The sequence below is a fragment of the Panulirus ornatus genome, chromosome 4 (genome assembly GCF_036320965.1).
Source record: "Panulirus ornatus isolate Po-2019 chromosome 4, ASM3632096v1, whole genome shotgun sequence".
Classification (NCBI taxonomy): domain Eukaryota; kingdom Metazoa; phylum Arthropoda; class Malacostraca; order Decapoda; family Palinuridae; genus Panulirus; species Panulirus ornatus.
In genome coordinates, this window is record NC_092227.1 from 73,089,170 (window position 1) to 73,108,571 (window position 19,402).

The 19,402-nt window shown below is 42.3% G+C and overlaps 1 protein-coding gene across 4 annotated transcripts in view; it reads right to left on the minus strand.

Annotated features, from left to right (window-relative positions):
• Positions 1–19,402, minus strand: part of LOC139767398 (solute carrier family 35 member F3) — a 516,425-nt gene that overhangs the window by 83,517 nt on the left and 413,506 nt on the right. For all 4 annotated transcript variants that reach the window (XR_011717126.1, XM_071696736.1, XM_071696741.1 and 1 more), the window contains one exon: positions 3,285–3,413. Coding sequence is in view for 3 of the 4 variants with exons in the window: in XM_071696736.1 (XP_071552837.1) it covers positions 3,285–3,413 (129 nt within the window). In the remaining variant the exon portion in view is untranslated. The remainder of the gene's footprint in view (positions 1–3,284; positions 3,414–19,402) is intronic.

Consider the following 19,402-nt stretch of genomic DNA (forward strand, 5'->3'; position numbering starts at 1 on the left):
ACTCTGAGTCTTTTGAGGGGCGTCTTCGGTGGGCTCAGAACGGCCTTCAAGGATAACATGCAGCTGCTTAAAACCTTGCCCAGTTTCTTGCAGTACCTACACCAAAATTTAGGGTCTCTTGGTGCTGCAGTTCGACTGTGAAAAAGTAACATTACAAACTTACAAATTATATATATATATATATATATATATATATATATATATATATATATATATATATATATATATATATATATATATATATAAACATATATATGTATATATATATATATATATATATATATATATATATATATATATATATATATATATATATATATATATATATATATACTTTTTTTCATACTTGTTTGCCGTTTCCCCAGGAAGAGACGGCCTGATGCGCACACGTCCATTCCCTAGATGTCAAGTATAATGCAGCGAAACCACAACTTATCCACAACCAGGCCCCACGCACCTTTCTGTGGTTTTCTCCAGCTGCTTTATTTGCCCTGGTTCTATCCACTGACAGCACGTTACCCCCTGTATACCACACCTCCCCAATGCACTCCATTACGTATACGCCTTTCCTCCCATTGTATGTTCAAGCCCCGAGCACTCAAACTCTTTTTCACTCCATCCTTCCATTTCCAATTCGGTCTCCCTATTCTCCCTGCAACCCCACTCCTGAAACATATATCCTCTTTGTCAACATCCCCTCACTCATTCTCTCCATATGTCCAAAACATTTCAGCACACCCTCTCATACTCATGCTCTTCTTATTACCACACCTCTCACTTAAAAAACCCTTCTCGCACCACATATTGCCCTCAAATATTTCATCTCCAACACATTCACCCTCTTCCGTACCTTCTCATCGACAGGCTATGCTTCGCATCTATACAACACTGCCGGAACTCATACCCATTTTTCCCCTCCTAGGTAAGGAACTCTCTTCTTATTCCTCAATGCTCTCCAAACCTTTGCCCCCCCCCCCCCCCCAAACTCACTTTATGACTCACCTCCACTTCCATGGTTCCATTCGCTCCTATGTCCACGAACTAGGTATCTAAAACAATCCACTTCTTCCAAGTTTTCTTCACTCAAACTCACTACCCCAACTGAATTGCTAAACCTAATAGCCTTGCTTTTTTCACATTTCCTCCCAACCATCTCCTTTCACACACTCTCTTAATCTTAGACACCAATTTCTGTGGTCTATCACTCGAATCTGCCAACCGCGCCGTGTCATCAGCAAACAGCAACTGATTCACCACCCAAACCTTGCATTTACCACCCTCATCATTCCACCCATAAACAGATAAAAACGCCATGGTGACATGATACATCCCTGCGGCAGACCCACCTTCGCCTGGAATCACTCACCCTCTTCTGTACCTATTCGTGCACTCGCCTTACTCTCTTGATAAAACCTTCTCGCTCCTTTCCTCCCACACCATATATTCTAACAACTTCTACAAAGCTTCTCTATTAACCAAATCAACTCATTCTCTAAATCCATAAAAGCCACATACATACCCTGTTTCTGTAAGATTTTCTCACACATTTTTCAAAGCAAACACCTGATCCACACGCCCTTGTACCTCTCCTGAGACCACATTGCTCCTTCGCAGTCTCATGTTCAGCGCATGCCATTAACCTCTCAGTTACCAAGCTTGCATACAACTTACCTAATACATCAGATGAATTTATACCCTTTTAATTCGAATGCTCACCTCTGTCTCCCCTATTTATTCAATGGCACTGTACAATTATTCTGCCAATCCTCAGGCATCTCCTCATGATCCATAATACACTGATAATCCTTCTTAACCAATCAATAATAGTCACCCCACTGCTTAAGACACTCAACTGTAACACCATCCACTCCAGCCGCCTTGCCGCATTTCATCCTACGCAAGGCTTTCACGACTTCTCTTCACCAAACCACTTGCCATAACTCTCTCACTTCACATTCCTCTTCAACCCATACACCTGATATTTGCTACCCTCTCATCGAATTTACTCAACATTCCTTTTAAGTACTTACTTCTTTTCTTCTTCATCCCATCACTGTTATCAACTCCTCATTTTCCCCACTTCATTTATGCTTCCATTTTTCCTCTTATTTCACACTATTAACCTCCTTCCAAAATACTCTCTAATTCTCCTTGAAGTCTGCCTTCTTTTTCAGCCCCTGCACCTTCACCGTGAACCTCCTAACTCTTTCTCTTGTACAACCCTCAATCACTCGCACTCCTTACCTGAACCTCTCTTTCCTCTTTCACTAGCAACTTTACCTCATCATCCCAACACTCACTACCCTTTCTCATCTGCCCTCCTCCCACTCTCCGCATGCTTGGCATGCACTTCTCTCGCACATGCCAGCACTACTTTCCTAAATACCTCGTTTATTCTTACATATTGCCATTCTACATTCAGTCTCTCCTTGTATTTTTTCAAGTCTCTTTTCCAAGCTGACTTACTTCCACCAACCTCTTCTCACCCATATCATTTCCTCTTTTCCTAAAACCTTTACAAATTTTCATCCTCTCCTCCACCAGCTAATGATCAAACATCCTACCAACTGCACCTCTCAGCACACTCACATCCAAGAGTCTCTCTTCCGCACGCTTATCAACTTCTGCGTAATACAATAATGGCCGCTTACCATCTTTCCTCCTCACCCACGTATGCCTACGTATGTCCTATATATATATATATATATATATATATATCATAGGACTCCGCTTGCATAAGGTTACATCGTAAGTAAAAAGTCACATTTGGCGGGGCTGTGTCATCGTCAGTTGACCAGGCAGAGTACCGTCTCGTCCAAGAACGTTTTGCTTCCAAGCAGTCCATCATATGACTGGTACACAGCGTAACGCAGCCTTGGACGGCAGGAACCCCTGGAGGAGAGGTCCTGGTGGGATATCAGGACCCTTCAGAAAGGAATCCACCGGTAAATATGGATGAACATCAAAGAATGTGATGGGCACGATTGAGACATGAAGGAGGGTGAGGGTTTGGTGGAGGGTTAGGGGTGATGGAGGGTAGGGGTGTGGGGGTGATGGAGGATGGTGATGTGGGGTGATGGAGTGATGGATGTTGAGGGGTAGGGTCATGACAATCACAGTCTATAAGAATTATTTAAAGACAGATAATAAACATCGCCAATACAGTCGAGAGTCCCGCGAGAATAACAGTCTGATTCACACTTACGTTCCTGACGCATCTAACAGGCTCAAGCAACAGGTACAACAAGGGTTGAAGTCCTGGGCAGAAGAGCGGGTTGACGCACCTTGTAGACGGCGGATCCGGCGGCGGAGGCGGCGGCGAGGACGACGCCACCCAGGGTCTTGGTCCTGGTGATGCCGTCCATGTAGGCCAGCAGGGCGATGCCCGTGTTGCACAGGATCACCGCCACGATCTGGACCATGACAACCTCACGTTACTACCGGCTGATCTCCTCCTACCTACTGACCTCCTCCTACCTACTGACCTTGCTCCTACCTTCTGACCTGCTCCTACCCTACCCTACCTCGCCTGCTACCTTGTATCCACCTCACCTGCTAACCAGCACCCACCCCACCTGGTGACCTGCACCCTTCCCGCTTGCTGACCTGCGCCCAACCCTGTCTGCTGAACTGCATCCACCCCACCTGCTGACCTGCACTGCAGCACCTCTGCAGTACTGACCCAGCCTATCTGCTGGCCTGTCCTACCCCTGGAGTACTGACCCAGCCTACTACTGGTCTGCACTGTCTCTGGGGTAGTGACTCAGCCTACCTACTGGCCTGCAATACCCATGGACTACTGCCCAAGGTTACCTACTGGTCTACAATACCTCTGGAGTATTGATCCAGCCTACTTCCTGGTTAAAAATACCTATGGAGTACTGGACTGGTCTACCTACTAGCTTGAACCATACCTGAAGTACTGACCCAGCCTGCTTACTAACCGGCACTACCCTTGTAGTACTGACCCAGCCTATCACTGGTATACAATACCCCTGAAGTACTGACCCACCCTATCTACTGACCTGCACTACCTTTGATGTACTGACCCAACTTACCTACTGGTCTACAATACCCCTGAAGTACTGGCCCAGCCTACCTACTGGCCTGCACTATGGCCAGCGTTCTGGTCATACTGAATAACAGGAAAGGTTAGTTCGTACAGCAGTGATCCAATACTTACGTACATTTTGAGCATTCTTTTGGCGAATTACAACTCATCTAATCTTCAACAAATAGTGAATGAACTGAGTACATGGTCAGCATGATCATATATCTTAAGGCTATCTTGGGTAACCCAAACATACGTAAACTTACTGAGTTCTGAAAGGCCCGGACAAAATAAAGCTTCCCTGAAAGCTTTATGCCTTAAGTTCACAAGAATAAACTTACAGGAAGAGTATATGATATGCATATATAGTTCATAATGTATGTGAAAAAATAAACTGAAAGCATAAAACAACAAATTATTGGTCATTTTCTTTGGGGAAACAATTTTTTTTTTCCCCTACTGTGTGAGAGGTTTTATCGTGCGGTCACATGACGACACTAGACATCACTACACTGGCGAGAGCAGTGCAGCAACCACATAGTGTATGTGGCATTAGAGCTCAGACCTGGCCATAGACGGTCACTGCAATAAATAAACTCTCACTGACAGCGATCACTGTTGTTGCCTGAAATATTCTAGGCTCACGAGAACACACACACACACACACACACACACACACACACACACACACGCACGCATGACAGCGAGTAACATGATGGTACAGAGTGGCTTCGTATTGTTTCGCTGAAGACAACCGGGATGTTAACCAAATAATGCCTAGTCGAAGAAACATGGTTGATAATTACCTATCTATCTATCAATATATATATATATATATATATATATATATATATATATATATATATATATATATATATATATATATATATACATATATATATATACATTTTTTTTTTCTTTTTGCTTTGTCGCTGTCTCCCGCGTTTGCGAGGTAGCGCAAGGAAACAGACGAAAGAAATGGCCCAACCCACCCCCATACACATGTTTATACATACGTCCACACATACCTACACAGCTTTCCATAGTTTACCCCAGACGCTTCACATGCCTTGATTCAATCCACTGACAGCACGTCAACCCCGGTATACCACATCGCTCCAATTCACTCTATTCCTTGCCCTCCTTTCACCCTCCTGCATGTTCAGGCCCCGATCACACAAAATCTTTTTCACTCAATTTTTCCACCTCCAATTTGGTCTCCCTCTTCTCCTCGCTCCCTCCACCTCCGACACATATATCCTCTTGGTCAATATTTCCTCACTCATTCTCTCCATGTGCCCAAACCATTTCAAAACACCCTCTTCTGCTCTCTCAACCACGCTCTTTTTATTTCCACACATCTCTCTTACCCTTACGTTACTTACTCGATCAAACCACCTCACACCACACATTGTCCTTAAACATCTCATTTCCAGCACATCCATCCTCCTGCGCACAACTCTATCCATAGCCCACGCCTCGCAACCATACAACATTGTTGGAACCACTATTCCTTTGAAGGAATATATATATATATATATATATATATATATATATATATATATATATATATATATATATATATATATATATATATATCCCTAGGGATAGGAGAGAAAGATTACTCCTTACGTATTTCCTGCGTGCTGTAGAAGGCGACCAAAAGGGTAGGGAGAGGGGGGCTGGAAATCCTCCCCTCCGTTTTATTCTTCCAAAAAAAGGAACAGAGAAGGGGGCCAGCGAGGATTTTTTTCTCTCTAAGGCTCACTCATGTGTCCACGCTACCTCGCTAACTCAGGAAATGGCGGATGTATGAAATATATTCATAATGAATTCTTTTTATTATTAGTTTGAGAGTTATTCTGAAGCCTTTATTTTCTTGCGAGTAACTGCGGGAAGTTTATACAGAAGGTCTTCCTAGCTGTCGACACTCCTCTCTCATCAAGAGAGCAAGCAACTTCAGGAATAGGTCAGGCTGGGAAGCGAGCAGGTTGTATACAAGCGGACAGAAAAAGTAGCGGCGTGGGGAACGCGGCTGGGGAAAAACTTTGTTAGCCTGTTGAAGACCTTGTCCCTGGTGGGTGCCTGAGGAATTTTAGGGTACGATCTGCTCCGATGTTTTGCAGGTCGTCTGTCCCCGAATAGGAGAAGCTTCTGTGAAATGAAGATGTTTCCTGTCTCTGTGTTTATGTATTTTTGTTGAGTCTACCATCCAATGCCTTGTTTCCTTTGTTCCATTTTCATCTCCCATGTATTTACTTGGGTGCACCGTGACGGAGATGCATAGTGATACGTCATGAGAGGGTGTTGTTGGTGGTAGCTCCCTCATACTGTATGTGATCAAGAAGTTCACAACCTCTTCCTCGACATGTGAATTCATAAATTACATGGGAGCTCTGGAGAGTATTGTGGTTCTGGTTGTGGTTGTTGGTCATGATGGTCTACAAGTTCCAGTAGTAGCTAACAAGTGTGTGTTGGTAACTGGGCTGTGTGCACTTGGTGTTGTTTGAGATTAGGTTATGGGGCACACTTTCGCCTCCTTCGTTAGATGAGAACATTTGGTTGTAATAGATATTGTGTGCTGTACCAGTGGGGTCCTTGGCACAACTGCAAGCCTTTTGTGTTCTTCTGGAAGAGGCGAATCTGCTCGTCGACTTCTGTGTTGGAGAATACGTTGTTGATGGGGGGTCTGCTTTGGGAGAAGGGTTTCGCTGTGAAGTAAGTCCTAATTGGAAGGTGTCTTATAAGCTAGATGGATAAAGGCTTTGATGATGTCAGTCTTTTATCTCAGACGATATTTGATACCGGGAATTTCTACATATGTCATCTTGAAAACATCATTTACCAGGATTCTCTCCTCTGATCTGCTTCCTGTTACCGGTATGTGGACGACATCTACATAGTGTTCAAAGAAGAGGACCGTCTTTAAGAGACTATGAGCGTAACTCTCTTGATATTTACACACGAACTGACCTACAACAACCGCAGTCCTTTCCATGTCGTCGTCTTGGACTATATTTCAGGTTAATAACTTGTCAACAAAAACCGTCTGATCTTGGCCACTGCTTTAATGCTGCTGCTGAATGTCCTCTGAGATACATGACCCACACCAGCACGACCGTAGACGCCGAAGCTAGTAGAAGAGTTCTTCCTCTACTAAGAGAGGTCTGGAGGTTGGATGAATAAGACTAATCACAGAGCAAGATACTCAACACCAAAGGGAAGAAGATTTTCTACCATCTGGACCACAACGCAAATTCTATACAGATATGCAGATAGACATATCAAACTGCAAGAATTTGAATTTCAAGATTCTGATGACGTTAAGTGGAGGAGGTGTAGTGAGTTTTCAAATATCTGCAAGAATGACATCATATGAACCAACTGAGGTGAAAACGTCTAGTTAAAACATGAAGAATTATAAAAGAAGAAAAGAACATAATCCAGAGTTGAGGAAGTGATTGTGGGGGTGTGGTACAGCAGCAGGGGTGGTGGATTATTCGTTCCAGATTATTAAGAATGGAGAACGCAAGTGGCTCACCCCTAACTACCTGGGAGGGAGGACTTGAAACATTCCTTTGTGGCGTAAACAAAAATCCCCTGAGCAAAGCATTTCAGCTTGAGGATCACAGGATGTCACAGTCTCGTAGCAAGAATTCTGACGGTCAAAGAATGTTACCAGTTTTAGAGAGTTAGGAGAACAGTTCAAGAAACAGAAAACTGAATGGTGCTTCAGAAACAAATCATGAACCAGATAACGTCAATATCTGAACGCTCAAAATACAAATGGCGTTCAACAGGCGTGATGGAGTTAGAATAAGCACATAAACTTACACCGACACAAACCATGAATGTGGAATTTTGTTGGAAATGTGAGAAAAATAATAGAAACACCATCAGAGAGTTGGGTCCGCAAAGTAATAGCTAATGGATGTAACAGATTCGAAGAAAAGCTTTGAATAATAGTGACACGAATGGCAAGCGTCAGGTCAGAACAAGGGTCTAGGTAAGATGATGTACTGTTTCTGGCTGAGCACTCAGTCTTGGTGGTGACAGTCAGATGGAGTCCCTAAGAATCTTTGGGACAGTCGACTTTCTACGTGTATTCCATGTGGTTTATATTGAGATCAAGAGGGCAAGAGAATGAGTATATATATATATATATATATATATATATATATATATATATATATATATATATATATATATTCATTATTATTTATTCATTATACTTCGTCGCTGTCTCCCGCGTTAGCGAGGTAGCGCGAGGAAACAGACGAAAGCATATATATATATATATATATATATATATATATATATATATATATATATATATATATATATATATATATATATATATTTCAAGAGGAGAGATGCTAAGAATAGTTCAGCAACGTGTACTGACATTTTCCCAGCACTACGGACTTTTACCTTAGTGTCAGACACCTGACGTGATGACAAGTTACGAAGTGCGACCTTTCCTGGCCTCACCGGAATGGCAGAAGTTCCACCTTCTTCGGGTCTTCGCCAATAAATAACGCCTTCCTTCATCTCCAGCCAATCAACGACTATGTATTTTCCGCCTCTCGTCTCTTCAGCCTATCTAGAGGTTTGCAGATCTCCCAGACGTGGCCACCCCTGGTGCTCAAACTCTTGGTTATGTGGCTCCAGTCTCAAGGAGCCCTTGGGACATTTTTCTCTGTCAACTGCAATCGATCATCTGAAACCTGACGTTTCATCTTCCTGGCAGGTCCCTGCAGTGCTTCATCGCCAACGTGCATCTTCGGGTGGACTCAAGTGGGACGTAGCTACCGCCCGTCTCAAGTAACTGCTTCAAATACCGGAACTACGGCCCTGTGGCCTCCTGTAGCATAAAGGTCTGACACGCGCCACATCCAACTCCTGCAGAAACTTCACTTGACTTAGCGACCATGCCTAACAAACCTTCTGCACTTTCACCTTCTAAAATCTCATCTTACTTTACCGGACCTCACCTTCTTACTACAATCCCACACCATGTTTACCAGCTCATATAATCTCTGTACTTACGCAGTGCAACCGTGCGTTGTCATTTTTGTTTCCACGTCCCTCACTCAGTCCATCAACAAACACATATGAAGCAAAAGCCTGTAAAGAATGCCCTAAATTGGTGACCCCAGAGTGACTAAGAGAGACAATTTGGACACGACCTGACTGTACCTGCCCTTACTGTCATAATGGAGAGAATACAGAGTCGAACTACCAAAATGATTCCTGGACTGAGACATAAATCTGATGAAAGTTAATCTGATTAAATGACGTAAATCTATCTAGCTTAGGAAAGAGAAGATGAAGAAGAAATCTACTACAAAATCATCAAAGGCATCAATAATTCTCGATCTAAAAGGGTACTTAAGAACAGATTCGTTTGAGTACCCATGTACTAACAGGTTCAAACTCTTGGGCAAACGTTTTCTCGAATGAGACGAAGCTCTTTCTTCAACACGACTTTTAAGATAGGGAATTGAAAGCAGTATCCCAGATTCGTTTAAGAACAGACTCGATATTTCGCTTCGAATCCACGACTGACATCATCTGCGCCTCCTTAGTTATGTGAAAATTTTACAAGCTTTTCTCCTAGAAATATCTGTATGTTTTTCTATTACCAAATTAATCCATGAATTTCAGATCTCTTCTACCAACAAAACTTCCTTGATAGGACTCAACAGTTTGTTTCTTTTTGAATTCCTTTTTATTATTCCCTCATACCCTAGTGTCGTAACGTCGCGCGCAAGGGTCGCACCGTCGTACTCGGGGGCAAACGTTAAACGGAATGAAATTCAAGGAAGCAATGAGTGTGATAGCAACGGCAACAGAGAGGACCCAGGACAACAGACTTCAAGAACAGGAAGGACAAGATTCACATGAAGGTTCCGCTGTCGAAGTGTACCATAACTTATGGCAAAACTGTTCAAGAAGGTTACCGGCGGAACGGTACGTAACACCCAGAGTGCTGTACCAACAACTTTATAAAAATACAAATTTTCATCTAAGTTTACGAACGCTTACAGTAAACACGGTTTTTATGGGAACATCACACTTTTAATATCCATAAAATTTCCTGCTATAAATTACAGTTTCTGTAAGGACGACCATATGGTGTTTGTAAAGGACGACTGTTTGAGAGAAGTAAAGATAAGACGCGGTTGAGTTTGGAAACGAATGACTTCAGAAGCATCTTGAGCAGAATCGGAAATGTATTGGTTATTGAATGTGATCACGGCTCCTCAAGCGTAATCTAACCCTTTGAACCCTAACACTGAATCCTCATTAAATCATCACTGATCCTCATTAAAACATCGTTCATCCTCATTGAAACATCATTCGATAGCCCTCAGGGCCGTGCGAGGTCAATGGTCAAAAGGCTGGTGAAGACCAAATGAGGTCACACCTGTGTTGCAGCTGGTAAGAACATAAGAAGAAAGCAAGGTCGCTGGTCTTTAGGCTCGTGAGAGTATTGCCAGGTCACTGGTCCAGGGGAGGTGAGCTGTGCCAGGTCACTAAGTCTAGGGATGGTGAGAGCCGTACCAGGTAACTGGCCTACGAGGGGTGAGAGCCGTGCCAGGTCATAGGTCCCATATTGGTGACTGCCATTCCAGGTCACTGGTCGAGGTGCTGGCTAGAGCCTTGCCAGGTCACAGCTCTCAGGGTGTTGACAACCATGCCAGTCACTAGTCCAGGAGCAGGTATGGTCCCTACCAACGTAGTGACTTAGGCCCCACTCTGCATCGTCGGTCCAACTCCACATCAAGGTAAGCTTTTACAGAAAATGTATAACTACTAAGTTTCGTTGGTCGAGTTTTCCCACAAACTTTTTCGCATCTCTTAACTAACGCAAGCAAATAAGTCCAATTTTACCCGCATTCCATCCTAATTACATTCCTTTACCAAAAAAATTCCTTTCCACCATAATTCTCCTTTCCGGCCGTCGTGTGCCTCGTATCACACTATTATTAAGACCGACACCCCACAACAACCACTCAATTCTCCCTCCAATCACAGCAGAGGATTGTCTCCCGGTTCGTCCCCACTGCTCTTAAATTAATCAAAGCAAAGCCATGTACCTCATCAGCGCCGGGCCTTACCTTGCTCCTTTCAGGAAGGCCAGATACCCTTTTCTGCATCCGATGATTCCATCTCCGCTTAACTCAGTTAAGAAATAAATCCCTTGTAGTAAGCTACTAATCCTCTCGACAGGATCAGAAAAACCGGATTAATTTTATTCCATTTACAGGGATATGAGATCTGGTACTAGTCGACCGAAAAATGTAATTCAAGCGAGATAACTGAAACTAATAACCTCTCCTTGCGTAGAAGCCACCAGAGAAGAAGCATTCTTCCAGCACTAGATCCTCAAGACTTTCTTTCCCTTGTCATTGATGCAACTTTATTAATACCCAACCTTTACCACACATAAAGTCTTATGGCTAGGCGTCCGTAAGGTCAATATTGGAGCAGCATGGAGTGGCTTCTTCCTTTCAGTCCCTCGTAATTAGTCTAATAAGATTAGTCGGAAAAAGTAATAATAAGGGAGGGATATTCACCGCAGGGTCTGGATCATATGGTCTTTTATCAGAAGCCTCCCTTATTTTCTCTCTACGACCAGCCTGCCACTGGCACGGCGTCCTGTCTGGGCCAGACCTAGGCTGTGTTAACCTAGTCGCAATAGTGCTAGGGCTACACCTAGGCTGTGTTAATCTAGTCGCTCTAGTGTTAGGGCAAGACCTAGGCTGTGTTTAGCTAATCTATTTCGTGCTCGGGCTAGACCTGGACTGTAGTAAGCTAATCTATTTCGTGCTCGGGCTAGACATGGACTATGGTAAGCTGATCTATTTCGTGCTCGGGCTAAATTTTGGTTGTGATAATAATCAAGCCACTGCCGTGCTCGGAAGAGAGACGGCTACATAGTTCAAGCGGCTGCTCTCTTAGGCTTCATATTTGATTTTGTGCAATTCATAAAGAGTTAGAACTCTTAAAGATTATGCTGCTCTTTTATCATGAAAAAACAAACAAACAAGAAACTTAAAACTGGTGACCATGGGTCTACATAGTACAATTCATCCTCAATCGAACAGATGTCTCAAAATGACAAATCCTGTTGAAGAAGGAACGCCATAATGCAACATCTTTCTCTATCCTTTGTAGTTTGTTACATATGACATAACTGAATATTCTGCCCATTTGAAGCACTGTAAGGAATAATTATCGTATGTAGATGAACAGATATAGTTGTTTTAGCCTTAGCATCTGCTATTTCAATACCAACATGACAGAAATCATCAGAGTTCTACACTCTTATACTATAATGATAATAATAATAATAATAATAATAATAATAATGATAATAATAATAATAGAATTTTGCAACTGTGGGAGTGGACTTTGGGAACAGATCGTAAATCTATTCTCGACAGATTACTCAGATAATGTAAATGCAGCCTAAATATCTTACAGTTCTAAGGTAGAAATAGATTATCTTTGTAGTTTTTCTATATAAGGTATCTTTTTAGTTGTATATATCAGGCTCTCATCACGGTTTGAGCTATCAAATAATATCAGACTGAAAGAATTTATTTTTCTTTTATACAGGTACTATTGCTTTTTTGGTTGTTTTCAGCTAGTTCCTGCTCAATTCTATGTTAAGAACAATTCAGTCATGGAACCAAGGAAAATCTACTTCTTGAATTGAGTGCATGGCCAGGCAGTGCTCACTAACGGCACTTTTTATTCTCACATCAAGAGATTCCGAAAACTTTGGATGTTGATCATAAATTCATATGGAGCTCTCCAGGATCTGCATACAGAATTTCAACTTTTGAGGGTCTGAATGCTCTAGCGCATATTCTAATACTGAGAGAAATTCAATCATTTTTCATGTTCTCGACGAATATATCTGGCAACCATAGTCCAGTTAGGATCTACATAAAATCATACAAACTCATCTCTCCAGTAGTAGTGAGACACTACCTTGAAAGTGTTTAACAGATTTCTAAGCTGTAAGGTTCCAAATATTAGGGGCTCTTGAAAACCTCTATCAAATACCATTCCCAAAAATTTAGCCGCCCTCGTCACATGAAAAGTTAATTTCTTTCAGTAATATCCTTGGAAATGCTCAACTTTTAGTTGATCGTTCTTAAGTTAAAAATCTGGCTGTTGCCTGTATCAGCCTAGTCACTACTGTGCTCCGGTTAGGCTTGGGCTATGTTAGCCTAGCACATGTCGCGCTCAAGCAAGACTTAAAGCTATCGTAGCCTTGTAACAGCCGTACTTGGGCTAAATCGGTTCGCGTCTGTGGTTGCCGTGCTCGAGACTGACTGGCCTTTGCTATTATATTTGTGGCGCGTGGTGGAGTTACGTAGCACTGACGGTCATCATACTGTCTGCGTTTTATCATACCCATTATTGCACTCCCAGATAAAGACTTCTCTTTCCATACATTCCTTAATGATCCCATAATCTTCGCCCTCTCAGCCACCCTATGACTTATGCTTCCGTGGTTCCTTTCGCTGCCGTGTCCACTCGCAGGTACCTAAAACACTTCACTTCTCCAAATTTTCTCCACTCAAATTAAAACCCTGTTAACCTGACCCTTAGTCCTGCTACACTTGATAACCTTGTTTTCATTCTCATTTACTCTAAACTTCCTCTTTCACAAACTCCTTCCAACTCAGTCAACACCTTTACTTTTTTTTTTTTTCACTCGAATCTGCTACCAGCGATATATCATCAGCAAACAAGAACTGACTCACTTCCCATGCTCTTCCATCCCCCACAGACTCGTCACTCTTCAAAAAACCCTGCAGTTCATCCGCAATACCCCATCCATAAGCAAATTAAACAGCCATGGTGACATCACACACTCCAGCAGCAGACCAATTTTCACACTGAACCACGCACTCTTCTCTCTTCCTACTCAAACACACGCCTGCCACCCTCGATAGAAATTTCTCATGGCTTCTAGCAGCTTTCTTCCCACATCTTATATTTTTACGACTTATACCTTCTCCAGCTCCATAAATGAAGCAAACAAATCCATCTGTTCCTCTTATCATTTCTCACACATTCTTTAAAGCAAACAACCGATGCACACATCCTCTACCATTTCTGAAACTACATCGTTCCCCCACAGTCTGATGTTCTGTATACACTTTGTATATATATATATATATATATATATATATATATATATATACAGGTAGCGTTAAGAACAGAGGACTGGGCCTTTGAGGGAATATCCTCACCTGGCCCTCTTCTCTGTTCCTTCTTTTGGAAAATTAAAAAAAAAAAAAAAATGAGGGGAGGATTTCCAGCCCCCCGCTCCCTTCCCTTTTAGTCGCCTTCTACGACACGCAGGGAATACGTGGGAAGTATTCTTTCTCCCATATCCCCAGGGAATATATATATATATATATATATATATATATATATATATATATATATATATATATATATATATATATATATATATATATTTATATATGTATATATATTCCTGAAAATAATGGATAACGCACACTACCCACGTATCTCCTCGAGTCTTAGGTGACAAAAAGGGGTTCGGTTGGGGGTTTGGAAAGCTTTCCTCCAGTATTAATACATTCTAAATGTATGACGTAAGAATGAGAAGATTCTGATGCTATCTTGACTTTAACCTCACATGACCTTAACCTTAGCAGATCTTAAAAATCACAGTAAAAAATGAGTTTAGTGGAAAATAACCTTGAGATCGTCCCGCTGAACGATTCGCTTGAGGCACTTTGACTTACGCGAAGGAACAATGGTATTTTGTATCGGGAAACCCACCGAAAACCCACAATTTATTGGAAAACTGAGCACAAACGGACACTTGGAAATTGAATTAACAAGTCTGTCCAATTGTGAAACTATGATTAGAAGTTTGGAAATTAGGTTATCGTTTCACACGAACTGCAAATGAGAACATTAAAACTCCACACACTACAAGATCAGTGAGAAATTAAATAAATCAAGGATATTCTATCGCTTGGTGTATTTCCTTTAGGTATGGACATTTTCCTAGACATTTTTCTGCCGTCTTTTTAGGAAATGATGATGCACACTATACCAAGAATTTGGGACTAGTATCAAAGGTTCAGAACCATTGTAATTGTAACTCAGATTTCCCATGCAATTGTCGGCTATGAACATGACGGACCCTGATTGCCTTAATGGACTCTTCAGACCCCTGACGTGGCCACAGAAAGGCTCAGTAGATATCTCATGAACATTCGAACCATTAAACTTTTTTGAGCAGTAGAATGCCTGACGAGATCAGTCAAAGAATTATTTAGTTAAATTTACTTAGTTCTTAGCGTGATAAATTTATAGCGACCATCAGTGGATTCGTAGGGGGTAAATGGTTGTGAAAATGAGGTAGAAATATCAACAATGCATGATTGTGTTCCCCCCCTGATACTGTCCTAAAGCAAGCTTTCCTAGAACAATAAATCAAGCGTCCGAGTCGTGAACGAGTGACCAAATCAATAACATTCAGTGAATTACAGGAAATATTTCATTCTCGCCGTACTGTTTACAGAGGCGTGAAATGAAAACTGAATAACATGCGACAAAAAAATAATTGTAATTCCAGCACACACTGATCTGACAGCTGTGAGGACGCTTACATTTTCGTTGGCATTTTCCATCAGGGGAAAAGATTACATGCAAATTAATGTTTGACGAAAATGGAACTTCTATACGATTTATAAGTGATTTATTTTTTTACTTTATAATGTTTATATCTCATTGCTATGGGGAGTTAGGCGCCTTTAGATCCGAATGGTGGAGACACGTCGACCTTGTAACTTCCCGTTCGTACAAGCGGTACTAAATTCATATTCAACCGAATGAATAAAGTCTCATAATTAAGAAGATGCAACAATGATACAAGAGTACCAGCTTCTAAAGCAAAGTCACCTCCTTCATTAACAGAAGTGGCACCTGAAGAATCAACGCCTTTCCCGTCTTCTAAGAGCTTAAAAAAAAAAGTAATCAAATCCTGACAAACATTTCGGGGCAAAATTCAGCACCTGAACAGTGGCGTCGGGCGAACCAACGATTCACCTCACCATAGATACGAAACTCGGTTCAACAGAACTGAATTTTGTGAGAGAAACTGACACTTATTGACAGTTACTGGCGGACCGTAAAAGCAACACTCAAATCCTTTCAGCAGGAGAGACACTTGTGTATACCACTTGTGCAGCGAGTCGGTTGGAGGGAGGGAACAAAAGCAACTGCCGCTGACTGACAGACCCCTAGTGCAATAACCTCTATCACACAGACCAAGAGTGTATGTATCAGGTACACAGTGATGTGGTCGGAGGGGACACGGATGACACGAAAGAATGTGGGTAGAGATGTGTGCAGGCGCATATCAGGGGAAATAATGAGCTACTGTAGGTTTTACACACACACACACTCATATATATATATATATATATATATATATATATATATATATATATATATATATATATATATATATATATATATATATCAGGGGTGCAGCTACTTGTAAAAAGTGTGGGGGGCTTACTGGAGTCAAAGCTTTCACAACATACTGGAGTAGTAGACAAGTAAGTCTAAACAAAATGAGGTGCTGAGCCCCTCTCCTTGCTTTTTAAAGTGGGGGAGCTTCAGCCCCCTATGCCGCCGCTATTGTATATGTATGTATGTGTATATGTGTGTATGTAAAGCACAAAACCTCCTCAGGGAAGGTAAAGTAAGAAATGTGATAACGAAAGACCGGAGTCAGGTGACCATGGCACGGTTCATGTCACTTGTACATGGTGACAATTCTTCTGATTATGAAAGGATCTCATTTATATATGGCTACACTGATGTTATCATCATGATATCTGTTTAATAATGCTAGATGCCATGATATTTCTATCTACAAATGAAGGACGAAGTTCAATGTTCTGAACGTTGTTCTAGTCAAGCTGAAGTCTCGCATATGCAAGAATAGAGCACCAGATTCTCTACACGAACACTACGCTGTGTCAATATAATGTTCTTGTTGGATAAGAATGGCAGTACATTTTATTTTCAGTTTCCTTTATTGTGGGCGTTTGAGCCAGAGGGAGAGGTGGGTAGGGCAGGTGCCTTCCGCCTTACTATCATATGTCTACCACAAGTGAGGTTACATCAGCATGGACCACTTAGTCTCTCACCTGCTCTTCCCTTGTACTAAAGCCAGGGTCCTCCTGTAGCAGTCGTGTCCTCTACACAAGCTAGATCCTTCTACGAGAGTTAGGTCCTCCTACACCGATCAGGCCTTCCTAAACAAGTAAGGTCCTGCTACGCCACCTGGGTCCTCCTACAACATCTGGGTCAATCTATATAAGCCAAGCCCTCTACACCACGGGGTCTTCCTGCACAAGCCAAGACCTCCTATACCAGCCGTAATCCCCAACACACAAACCCACGGACGTGGAACCAAATTTTGAGGAAGAAAATATACAAAATAAAGTAAGTAGGAGGGCTTCTGTGGTGTAGCGGTTAGCGTTCCTGACCGTGACGCATCCACGGGCCGCCCAGGGTCCCCGCAGTCAACCCAGCTGTTCATCCACCCTCAGGGGTTGGTCGATAAAATGGATACCTGGCTCAGGCTAAAACACACACACACACACACACACACACACACACACACACACATATATATATATATATATATATATATATATATATATATATATATATATATATATATCTTTCTTTCATACTATTTGCCATTTCCCGCGTCAGCGAGGTAGCGTTAAGAACAGAGGACTGGGCTTCTGAGGAAACATCCTCATCCAGCCCCCTTCTCTGTTCCTTCCTTTGGAAAAAAAAAAAAAGAGAGGGGAGGATTTCCAGCCCCCAGCTCCCTTCCCTTTTAGTCGCCCTCTACGACACGCAGGGAATACGTGGGAAGTATTCTTTCTCCCCTATCCCCAGGGATAATATATATATATATATATATATATATATATATATATATATATATATATATATATATATATATATATATATATATATATTTTTTTTTTTTTTGCTAATCGCCATTTCCCGCATTAGCGAGGTAGCGTTAAGAACAGAGGATGAGGACTGGGCCTTTGAGGGAATATCCTCACCTGGCCCCTTTCTCTGTTTCTTCTTTTGGAAAAAAAAAAAATGAGGGGAGGATTTCCAGCCTCCCGCTCCCTTCCCTTTTAGTCGCCTTGTACAGAGAGAGAGAGAGAGAGAGAGAGAGAGAGAGAGAGAGAGAGAGAGAGAGAGAGAGAGAGAGAGAGAGAGAGAGAGAGAGATTAATGGGATGGCCTTGATTACAGCATCAGTTGCCCATGCCGCCTCAATTAACATAAAATCCCCCATCACAAGTTCCAGCAAGAGCAAAGCGGTGATTTGTTCCTGCAGGTGTGAGGGGAGTGGGAGGGGATGAGCAGAGGTAACACCACTGAAGCACTTCCTCCCCTGCAAGGATCACACACCAACGACCTCACTCCACTCCCTCCAGCACGACCGCTGAATCCGAGGCAAGAGACATTAAAGCTCATAAGTAGAATTCACAAGTGGTTCACCAAGGAACTCTGGTTTCTTCAGGCCATGAAATAAATTGAGTTTGCGATCTTGTGTACGACTGAGTATTTTACACTGCTTTTATGGCCTCCAACGTTGACAATTATGGTTTATTCACGATATCTACATCTTGTTCGTCCCGAGTCTGAGGGGGAATGTATTGACTTTCGAGTAAGCCATGTAGGGATAACATTGCAGTGGTAATGCAAGAGAAACTGAAAAAGATTAGATTATGTGCAATCGAAATACGCTTCGATCGGAACCCAGAGAGGATGTTAACGCCACAAAGAGTTTGCACAACGGCAGGAGCTCCCTATCACAGGTCCACAACGGCTGCTGGCATCACACAGAGGTTCTCCACAAGATCCGCGGGTTCTTTGGTGCACGACCTTAAAGGTCGGGGACGTCACAATGCATGAGCAAATCACCTAAACTTCCCTATTACGCTCCTTTAAGGAGGTCGGCGTCAGGAAAAAAAAAATATGAAGAAAAGACAGTTTTGGGTTGGCCTGAGTTCCCAGCGTAATACTTCAAGAGCTGATATCACCACAGGTCAGCAGAACAACAGTTCTACGGTTCACGACCCTGAGGAATGATGACGTCGCAAAGGATTAGACAACAACCGAGGTTCTCCGGTGCAAGAAATCACACGTACAGCAAAGGCAGCCATACATACAGCAAGGACAGCCACACATACAGCAAGAACAGCCACACATACAGCAAGAACAGCCA